The 11,159-nt window shown below is 44.8% G+C and overlaps 1 protein-coding gene and 1 pseudogene across 2 annotated transcripts; one reads left to right on the top strand and one right to left on the bottom strand.

The window, feature by feature from the left end:
* Positions 1-2,126: 2,126 nt before the first annotated feature.
* Positions 2,127-2,937, bottom strand: LOC119469791 (annotated as a pseudogene).
* A 4,730-nt stretch (positions 2,938-7,667) lies between these two features.
* LOC108297767 lies at positions 7,668-10,064 on the top strand. Of its 2 annotated transcripts, XM_037735561.1 has the most exons (3): positions 7,668-8,694; positions 9,417-9,498; positions 9,579-10,064. In XM_037735561.1, the coding sequence occupies exons 1-3, from the start codon at positions 8,573-8,575 to the stop codon at positions 9,816-9,818; spliced, it is 444 nt and encodes a 147-aa protein (XP_037591489.1). In that variant the 5' UTR covers positions 7,668-8,572; the 3' UTR covers positions 9,819-10,064. The 2 variants fall into 2 exon arrangements, with proteins under 2 accessions (XP_037591489.1, XP_017375958.1); XM_017520469.2 differs by having other exon boundaries at positions 7,668-9,498.
* Positions 10,065-11,159: the final 1,095 nt, after the last annotated feature.

An 11,159-nucleotide genomic window follows, 5' to 3' on the forward strand; every position in this document is an offset into this window, starting at 1 on the left:
GCCTGGTCCCATTTACTTTTAATATAATTACTAATCTAGTTAGGTTTAAGTATGCCATTTTGTTATTCTTTTCCTAGTGATTTTACTGGTTTCTTCCATTATTTCTCTTTTCATGCTTTTTACATTAATCAAACACTTTCATTATCTTATTTTCTACTCTATTCAATTTAATATACATCCATTTATTATTATTTTAGTGATTAACCTGTAGCAGTGATTCTGAAAACTTTTTATAATAATTCTAAAACATTATTTGCCTTTTCATTGTCATTTTTCTCATGAGTGTAGAGTGATGTTTTCTAGAAGCTACGTGACATGTGACATTGCAAAGGATTTTATGAAGGAGATATGATAATTCAGGTATCTTTTATTAATTCATTCCCATAAAATAAATGCTCTCTTCCAAATTCATATGTTGAAATCCTATCCCCTAGTACCTCAGAAGGTCACTGCATTTGGAGATAGAGCCATTAAAGAGAGAATTAAGTTAAAATGAGGCCATTAGGTGGAGCCTGATCCAATCTGACTGGTACCTTTTTAAGATGAAGAAATTTGGAAACACAGACATCAGGGGTGTACTCACACAGAGGGATTACCATGAGAAGCAACAGCAAAAAGTTGGCTATCAGCAAGCCAAGGAGAGACACGAACCCTGTAGCCACCTTGATCTTGGCCTTCTAGCCTGCAGGACTGTGAGAAAATAAATTTCTGTTGTTTTGGCCACCCAATCTGTGGTATTTTGTTATGGCAGCCATACATAGCAAACTAACACAGACACTAAAGAGATCTGCAAAAATGTAAAACGATACCATTCTTTGCACTAATTTTTTGTTTTGAAAGTATTTTTATCGAAAATATGACTTACAATATCAGGTAGTATCTTACTGGTTTTTAAAATAAATATTTTAAATTTTTTCCCATTTTAATTTCAAGTACAGTAAATATCAATAGATACAACCCACATAAATAAAAGCTCTTTGGGTTCCTCATAATTTTTAAAAGTGTAAAGCAGTCCTGAGACTGAAACACCTGAAAATAATAGCCTTTAAAATTCCTTATGAATCTTTGACTTATTGGAATACTCCTGAAATTAATATTTTTCCATTTCAAAGCAATGAAAAAAAATAACAGTTTAATTCCATTTACTCCTTGCCTTTTGTTCCATTGTTGTCATAGATATTTATCTCTATATTTATTTTAAACTCCTAAAGATATTATTACTATTATTGTTTTTAAGCAATGTCTGCTTATATTTACTTACAAATTTAGTTATTCTCATGCTCTTAATTCTTTCTTGAAGCTCCTTGTTCCAATTGCTATCATTTTTGTTCTGCCTGATTAACTCTTCTGGCATTTTATCATAGTCTCCCAGTGGATTCACTCAGCTTTTCAGATATCTAAAATATCTTTATATTACATTCGTTTAGGAGGATAATTTCTCTTGAAATAGAGTTCTAGGCTGCCATTTGTTTTTGTTTTTTTTGACAGGGAAAAAAGATTTTTTTTAATTACAAACCCAATTCATTTGGTGTATTTCAAGTTGCAGTACTTTTATTTATCAGTGAAAGAAGTTAGAAATTAACTTCCCAAAAAAATCAGCAAATGGCAAACAAATGTCCTTGAAGGTCACAGTTACATATAGTATGTCCTAGAAAAGAGGAGGGGCAAGATAGGCTCCACCCACTTTCATGAGTTTCATCAAATACTGGATCTACTCAAGGGTGGAGAGAAAAGGCAACTCTCAAAAAGGAGTATGCTATTAAATGAGGCATTTACTATATTCCTTCCTAAGAGCACCAGATGGGAACATGTTTTCTAAACTAGATCTAGGAAATGGAATGTGGAATCAATCCATCTTCTGGCTGTCCACTGGTTAATGAATTAAAATAACAAGACTAAAAAACAAACCCCACACATACTTTCCCCTCAAAAAAAGAGGAGGAAAAAAAAAAAACTAACATGTCCCAGATTACTCTCCAGAGTGGAACCAAGGAGTAGCTTCAACAATTCAAATTAGTTTGTTACAAAAAAAAAAAAAAAAATTTGAACAACGAAACAAAAACTAGTACTAATCACTTTTCTGACAATACACAATTACTCAAAATTAACTAGTACTGGTGGGGGGCCATACCTATGGGCCTTATCTCACATGAGTGCATGTGGATAGGTGCAGGGCATTTGTCATTATTGCAAAAATGAATTTCAATTTTTAATCTTTAGTTTGATTTAAACATTGCTTTTAGTATGATGCTAACACCAGCTGTGCAGAAAGGGCTCTGAAGAGATGTTCATAGCAGCACACTCCTGTGGCTCTTCTTTGGTTCTGGAAGCTCCAAAGCAGCCAATATTGCTTGTCATATACATTCTTTAAGCCATTCATTGTGAGTGCAGAACACTCCATATACTTGACAGCCATCAGGTCATGGTCCAGCTTTTCGCACTCTAGAGTGATAGACTTCTGTTTGTTCTTGGCAAGTTTCTCAGTAGTAGAAGGGTCAACTCTGAAATCAATTTGGGCCCCAACAAGCAAGAAAGGAGTCTTTGGACAGTGGTGAGTTATCTCAGGCATTCACTTTTCTTTCACATTTTCAAATGAAGATGGAGAGACCACTGAAAAACAGACTAGAAATACATCTGTTTGTGGATAACTCAGCGGTCGTAATCTGTCATAATCTTCTTGCCCTGCATTATCTAAAAGTCCAAGAGTATATGGTTCTCCATCAGTTATAACTGTGACTACATAATGGTCAAAAACAGTCAGTACATATTCTGATGGAAATTGTCGTGTAGGATATCAGGAAACGTTTTACCAACAGCACCATCGCCCACAACAGCACTTAATTGTCTGCATTGCTGAAATAGTTTTGTATCCTCTTTAAATATTTCAGATCTGATGTTGACCTCAGCTTCTCCACCGGGGCATTGGCAGCACTCCATTTGAGTTTTTTTTAAGCATCTAAAATGCAATGACAACCCATTGTCTTCAGCTTCCAGAGTTTCTACTAAAAAAGTCTATTGTGAGTCCATTGTTTTCTTTTTCTCTGTCTGCTTGTCAGATTTTCTCTTTGCTGTTAGCTTTCATTGGTTTTACTGCAATGTGCCTGGGTGTGCAGGGGTTTTCTTTGCTTTTGACTCATACTTAGGGTTTGTAGAGCTTTGTGAGACTATGCTGTGATGGCTTTCATCAGTGTGGGAAAATTCTCAGCCAGGTTTCTTCAAATATTGCTGTACCTCATTTTCTCTCTCTCTGATTCTAGGTATCCAATTATAGATAGCTTAGAACTTTTCACCATGTTCCAGAGGGCTCTTACAGTTTTCTGTATCTCACATTCTTATTTATCCATCTCTGCATCAACCTGGGTACTTTCTACTTACCCGTCTTTCTGTTATTATCCTCTTTTTAATCTATTAAAACCATGTTTTGAATTATTTATTTTAATCAGATGTTTTATTTCTGGAATCTTAGTCCTCTTTTTATATGGATTCTATTTATATGCTAAACTTCTTTATTCTTTTCTCTTTTGAATATATTATTTATTTTAAATAATATTTATTTTAAAATTCTTGGGTGTTAACTGCAATAGATGAATTACTTCTGGGCCTGTCGCTATCTGGTCAATTGATTCTTTTTTTCCCCTGTGTGACTTCTATATTTCATTTGATGATAAAAATTATAGTTGAAAAAATTATAGCTATTCCTGACTTATCTTCCTCTAAAGAGAGTTAAGTCTTATTTAGCTGACAGCTAGAATGCCAATAGATCATGCTGATCAACTACAGATGGTCCCCAACTAATGATGGTTTGACTCACACTTTTTTGACTTTACGATGGTTTACTGAGTATTAAATATTTTTTACTTATTTTCAACTTACGGTGGGTTTATTGGAATGTAACCGCATCTTAAGTCAAGGGACATCTGTGCCTTCGTATGGTTGTGTTCCTGATAAGCAGCATCCACGGCCTGGGAACCAAGGAGTGGGAGTGGGAGAGTCCTTGCCCACCATCACTCCCAGCCACGCAGCTGAGGGTTATGTGCTTCCATTTCCCAAGAACCTCTGCCCTGTTGGTTTAGATGGTGAAACAATTCCCTCAGGAAACAGATCAAGAGTTCTTTGAGCTGTAAACTACAGCTGCTGCCAAGGAACCAGCCAGCAAGCAGAGGAGTCAGCATCCTGACAGAGGTGTTTGATCCTGATTATTAGAAGGAAGTAGATTAACACACAGTGGAGGAAGGAAGAAATATGTTTAGCACCCACGTAATGCACTAAAACTGGAAAGCTCTTTGTACTACCTTGCCCCATTTTGATAGTAAATAGATAAGTGCAGCAGTCATAGCCTGAGAAGCACATGGTGACCAGGGGCTCAGGGATGAATGTCTGGGTCATGCCACCGAGAAGACACCAAGACCAGCAGAGGTGCCAGCTGAGGTTGAGGGGCATCTGGAATGGATAGGAGAGGACAGCAGCAATCACTGTCAACTGCAGGGTTAAGACCAGCTGCAGGGGGGAGGGGAGGCTGTAGTCCATCACTCAGCCTCTAATAGGTTTCTTCCTGGAAAAAGAGACACACCAAATCCTTGAGTTGCTCCTCCCAAAATGTGAAAGAAGAATCCAAGTGGTGGAAGGTGCGGCCTGCAGTGGCTGTCAGGTTGTGCCACCCAGGACCCCCTTTCAGAACTGAGGAATTTGTTCTCCAGCTGCTGGGAGTATGGCTGGCAGACAGCCCTCCGCTGAAGAGCATCCATTGCCCTGGAACATACCTCCTTCCTGGGACAGCCACAGTTAATGACTGATTGACATGGGGCAAAGTTCTGGCCCTTCCACTCAAAGTTGGGGTAATTTTGAAGGGCTGTCTCAGCTCTGCTGCTCTTCCTGGGATCAACTGGTGCCCTTACTGAGACTGCGTCGCAACCTAACTTCTCCCTCTACCCAATCCTACTCCTCTGCTCTCCCCTCCCCTCCCCTCCCCTCTTCTCTCCTCTTCTGCAGGTTGTGATATGAAAGCATCCATAGAAATCTCCATCTCACAGCTTTCTGGGGAACCCAACCTGAGTGTCCTTCCCCACCTCGCATACCTCAAATATCTAGACTTTATGGAACCAAGCAGCTAAAACTGCTTCTAACTTTTCACAATTATAAACACAATTTTGATAACCCTGCAGGAAAGTCTTTGCAAATATCCTTAATTGTTTCCATGGGATCATTAAAAACTGGAATTTCTTGGGCAAAGTAACACATATTGATAAGGCTTTTGAATTCACATGCCCAAAGCCTCCCCAAAGCTTTGCACACTCACCAGCTGCAACTGGGCTGGGACCAGTACTATTTTGCAATATATTCATTTCTATACAGATAGACCAGGTAAAAAATAACCAGGTGTCCTGAAGACACCTGGGCCTCTGCTGTCTGAGCTCCAGATTTAGCCTCCCACCTTCTTAATATGCAGTGGACCCTGAAGTTGCTAAAGCACTTGTAATGCCTGCACTGGTCACTTACACCCGGCTCCTCCCAGTAAGCCTTTGCATGGTTCTGCCCAAGACCCTCTTGGTTACTGAGACTTCCCCACTACCTACTCCCACCTAAACCCCATAGGTAGGTTTGTGTGACTTTCTCAGAGCCACAGCCCTACACATAGCTCTTCCATCCCACTCTATACACCCTTCCATTACGCCCTGAAAACCCTCCCATTGCACCCTACACACCCTTTCATTCTACCCTCACACCCTTCCATTCATCCATCACACAATTCCATTTCACCCTTCATACCCTTCCATTCCATTCTTCACCCCATTCCATTACAACCTTCACATTCTTCCACTCCACCTTACACACCCTTTGACACTCTTCCAGTCCACCACACGTCCTTCCATTTCTCTCTTCACGTCCTTCCATTCCATCCTTCACATCTTCCATTCCACCTTAAGCATCCTCCCAGTTCACCCTTCATGCCCTTCAGTTCCACTCTTCACACCCTTCCACGACATCCTTCAAACTCTTCATTCCACCCTAAACTTCCTCCCATTCCACTTTTCACACTCTGGTCCTTCCATGTCCTTCCATTCCACCCTTCACAACCGTCCATTTCATTCTTCACATTCTTTCACTACACCTAAAATGTCCTTTCATGCCCCCTCCACGCCTTTCAATTTCACCCTTCATATACTTCCATCTGCCTGGGTGCAGTGGCTCACACCTGTAATCCCAGCACTTTGGGAGGCCGAAGCAGGCAGATCACGTGAGGTCAGGAAGTTTGAGATCAGCCTGGCCAACGTGGCGAAACCCTGTCTCTTCTACAAATACAAGAAATTAGCCAGGCATGATGGCGTGCACCTGTAATCCCAGCTACTCAGAGGCTGAGGCAGGAGGATCCCTTGAACCCAGGAGGAGGAGGTTGCAGTAAGTCGAGATTGGGAAATAGAACAAGATTCCATCTCCAATAAATAAATAAATAAACTTCTATCCATCCTTCATACCATTTCATTCCACCTTACACACTTTCCATTTCATCTTTCAAATCCTTCCATTCCACTTTCCACACCTTTCAATTTCACCCTTCATATACTTCCATTCATCCCTCATACCACTCCGTTTCTTCACATTCTTCCAATCTAACGGTCACATCCTTCCATTTTAGCCTCCTGGCTTGGTCTCCCAAAGTGCTAGGATTACAGGCTTTTGCCACAGCACTTGGTCAGTAGTTCACTCTTTATGGCTGAATAGTAATCAGTTGCATAGATAAACTACATTTAGTTGATCCACTCACCATTAGACGGACATTTGGATTGTTCTCAGTTTTCAGCTGTTACCAACAATCCTGCTATGGACATTCATGCACTAGTCTCTATGTGGATACACGTTTTCATTTCTCTTGGGTAGAAACTTAGGAGTGGGATTGCTGGGTTGGATGGTAAGTGTATACTTAACTTTTTATGAAAGTGCCAAGCTGTTTTCAAAAGTAGGTGTACCATTTTACATTCTCGACATCACAGATGAGGGTTCCATCTTCTCCTCATCCTAGCCAACTGGAAGCCCCCTCTTTTTTTGAGATAGAATCTCACTCTTGTTGCCCAGGCTGGACTGCAGTGGCACGATCTCAGCTCACTGCAACCTCCACCTCCCAGGTTCAAGAGATTCTCCTGCCTCAGCCTACTGAGTAGCTGGGACTACAGGCAGATGCTACCACACCCAACTAATTTTTTGTATTTTAGTAGGGATGGGGTTTCACCATGTTATCCAGGATGGTCTCGATCTCCTGACCTCATGGCCCGCCTCAGCCTCTCAAAGTGCTGGGATTACAGGTGTGAACCACTGTACCCACTGGAAGCCCTTTTAGCTGAGGTGGTTAAGCTGTGAGGACTTGAGTTTGCTGCTGCCATTATTCACTGCATCATTCATTCAGCAAAAACCTGAGTACCTACCACTACCTAGTAGGCGCTGGCCGTTCAAGAACTCCCTGGCAACACTTTAAGACAGAGGAAGCACCCTGGTTACAGTGTTTCAGCACCCTGGTCTTGGTTCACCCTGGACCTTTTACTTGCAGGAGGCAGGGAGTTCTCATGATGGCAGTTTGAGTTGGATTTGCTGCAACTAACAGAGCTGACCAGTGGATGCCTCCAATCTACTGAGACTCAAAGAAATCCAAGTAATTATTCTCCCTCTATTCCAGGAGGGAACAGCAGCCAGCGTTGGAACCTCAGGTGCAACAGAGATGCCAGGACATGTGAGTACCCAGCAGCTTGTGGCAGTACCGATGAAACAAGAGAGGGCTTGGTGGATGACCAGGAGGCCTGAGTAGACCCCAGGTGGATCCGAGAAATGGACTTAGGTGAGGCAGGTCTTTGAAGGATTTGTTCTTAGTCATGTGAGATGCTCAAAAGCCTGGAGTCCTGCCTTTGCGGGTAAAGAGCAAGAAGAGAAACAGGTTGTACAGATACAGATGGAGATGGAGAGACGGAGAAAAAGGAAAGAAGGCAGAGAAATGCACCAATTCTTTAGCTGTATTATCTCTGGACCTTGGGATTGTGGGAGGCTTTATTTTACTACTGATTCGGCCTACACTGTTTTCTCAATTTCTAGTTTTCTACAAAGATAGTGTGTTAGCTTTTTCACGTATTCAAATTAAAATTTAAAACAGACCCCACAATAAATATTACTTTTAAAAGGAGAAAAGGGACGCTCCCCACGCAGCTGAGAGCCTGGCTGGCTGCATTTCGGCTTCTTAGATGCCAAGCCTGCTCGTGTCCCAGGGTCCCAGCCAGTGGCTTGCGCATCCTGCCCCTCGGGCCACCAGCCTCGTTGCTGTGGAGATAAACCTTGCTGCGCTAGACTACCGAGCCGCCGGCCAGCGGGCGAGCTGGAACCTAGCGAGTCAGCCTCTGCAACAGGCTGGGGGCGGAAGGAGGAGCCAGGGTAAGCTGCGCCTCCGCTGAGAGGTCGGGCAGACCCTGCAGAGGCCCCCTGCCCCTCTGGCTCCGCCCTCACCCAGGGCGGTAGAAATACAGCCGCAGCCGAGACCACCACCCTCTGCGCTCCGACCCAGTCCCAGCTGACCCACCTGCCCGCGCTCCTGCCCATGGCTGACGGACTCTTTCAGCGCAGACCCTGGGGTCCCGAGCAGATTCGCCCGGACCCGGAGTCCGAAGGCCTGTTTGACAAGCCTTCCTCGGAGGACCCTCCCGCTGTCCGCGCGCCCAGGTCCGCGTCGGCCGCGGGCAAGAAGGCTGGTCGGCGCGCGGGCTGGAGGGCGCAGGGGCGCCGCGCCGGGCAGCCTCCGAAGGCCGCAGCGCGCCCCCCGCCCAAGGAGGAGGCGCCTCCACTGGACGAGGGCTGCTATCTCTACCATTTTCCGCACCTCTCCATCTTCATCTACGCGGCCATCGCCTTCTCCATCACCTCCTGCATCTTTACTTATATCCATTTACAGCTTGCTTAAGTGGCCAGCGCGGGATGTGGTGGTTGCAGGACCAGGTGGGGAGGGAAAGGGAAAACAGGGCTCAGCATTTTGTGTTTTGGAACAGCGCCGCACCCGCTTCATGTAGCTTTCCATGCTTGTTTCTTTCCTTCTTTGTTGTCACTATCTTTGTCAGTAGGAAGGTACAAAGTAGCTGCCGGCAATGAAATAAGGGTGCTTATTTGCACCTGCAGGTGAGGGGTAATGGCGTTTAGAATTCTGAAGTGTGACTGAACCTCATTTATAATTAGGAGAATGTCCCTGAACCCCCACTACAGTGTAACATGGGGGCACGCGCAGGAATCTCATCATTTTGTGTTTGGGAAGCTCAGAGTGCACCCAACCTTGGATTCTTTAAGGGATGAGCCAGACCCAGACCCGCAGCCTTCTAGTGAGGGCCCTGCTGGGAGGGTCGGCGCCCTGGCCCGGGCTGGGCCGGAGCCCTGTGATGCTGCATCGCCCCCAGGAGGAGCCAGCTGTGTCCCGGAGTTGGCGCAGCCGAGAGAGGACGAGAGCGTGCCCCAGGCGTAGCTGGAGCGCGGGACTCGGTAAGTGGCGTTTGTCCGAGTATAATGCTGCGCCCGCAGGGGCTCTGGCTGACCCCCACTGTGCGTTTTTCCTGCCTTAGACTTTGTTGTGGCTGCCTGGAGGAGCCAAGACTCATAGCCGGAGGAGCTGTCTTACCAGGAGACTACGCTCTGGAAGTGTCCAGGACTCGTGGGACCTGTGGCTGCAGACCCCACCGGGACGCTGGCGCAATCCCCAGGATGAGACTCTGGGGGCCTTAGGGGTACACGAGAGGGCTGTCCTTGGGGACTCTGGCCCAGAGCCCTTCTCTAGCTGTGGGACCCAAGACAAAAGGGCCTGAGGGATTTGTCACTGTCAAGAGTGCGTGTGGGAAAACCACCTGACCCCTAGGGGTTTGTCATCTTATACTCAAAAGGCTTAATACCAGAAACCACCTTGGCAAGCTGTTTACCCACCGGCCATCTGTTTACTCATGAATGTTAAATGTCAAAACGCAGCGCTCTAACCCTGCATATCCTTTACTTGCAAATGTCTGTAATTGTGAGCCCTCTGATGGAATAAATTATCTCTTTTTCAGCCTCCTCTATATTCACTTCTCCATTAATTGCCAACTCTGCAGTGGGCCCTGCCAAGCTTCCTGTGGCCTGCTGCACAGCATCCCTACTGTCCCTCCAAAACAGACCTAATCCCCTGACTCAGCATTCCAAAATACAACCTCTCCCTCCACTAAATAGCTACAGTGGCATCTTTCTCCATATCAGGTCCTCACAACATGCCAGTGTCCGAATCTACCATCCCTTATGGCGGATCAGCCACTATCCCGCTGTGGCATTACCTACTGCCCCTCAGTATTTAGTCTCCACTTGCCTCCATTATTAAGACTGAGTACAGCCCCCCAGCTAAGCCCTGGAATTTGCCCCCTGGGTCTTTACAAGCTCCGTATTTCCAATATCAGGGCCTTGCCGTTTCTTAGTTCTGACTTCCCATAATCCCAGATAACTATGTGCCTTGATATCTTGCCCTGAGACACTTGAGTGCCACAAGTATGACAGCCACTGTTCCCCAGTATCAGCCTGTGCTTTACAATCACACTTTCCTACAATTCCCCCACAGCAATCGGTGGCACTATTTCCCAAAATGACGTCTGCAAAGTACCACAACATTTCTTGCTCATTATTTTCCAGCTTTCAATCTTGGATATTCTATCTTCTACTATCTCTCAGTGCTGACTGCTCACTGACTCCCAATATATAGCCTAGTGCTCTCCAAACATTTGATCTCACTGTTTTCCTTTCACACAGCCCCTATTATCTCTCATACAGCCCTTCGATGACTACTCAGGATATGATCCTCCAGCTTCTTTTCCTCAGCCAATCTCCTGATAGTAGAGTAGATAGTAGACTCCTCCCTGCTTCCCCAAACCAAAGTTCTCTGTTCCTCAACATTTGATCATTGTTCCACAATATCATGACCCTTTTGTGCCACCAAATCTGGGCCTCCATTTTCTTTTATTTTTATTTTTATTTTGAGACGAGTCTCTGTGGCCCAGGCTGGAGTGTAGTGGCACCATCTTGGCCCATGGCAACCTCTGCCTCCCATGTTCAAGTGATTCTTGTACCTCAGCCTCCCAACTCACTGGGACTACAGGTGCCTGGCACCATGCCCAGGTTTTTTTTTGTTT

The sequence above is a fragment of the Cebus imitator genome, unplaced genomic scaffold (genome assembly GCF_001604975.1).
Source record: "Cebus imitator isolate Cc_AM_T3 unplaced genomic scaffold, Cebus_imitator-1.0 Scaffold841, whole genome shotgun sequence".
Lineage (NCBI taxonomy): Eukaryota > Metazoa > Chordata > Mammalia > Primates > Cebidae > Cebus > Cebus imitator.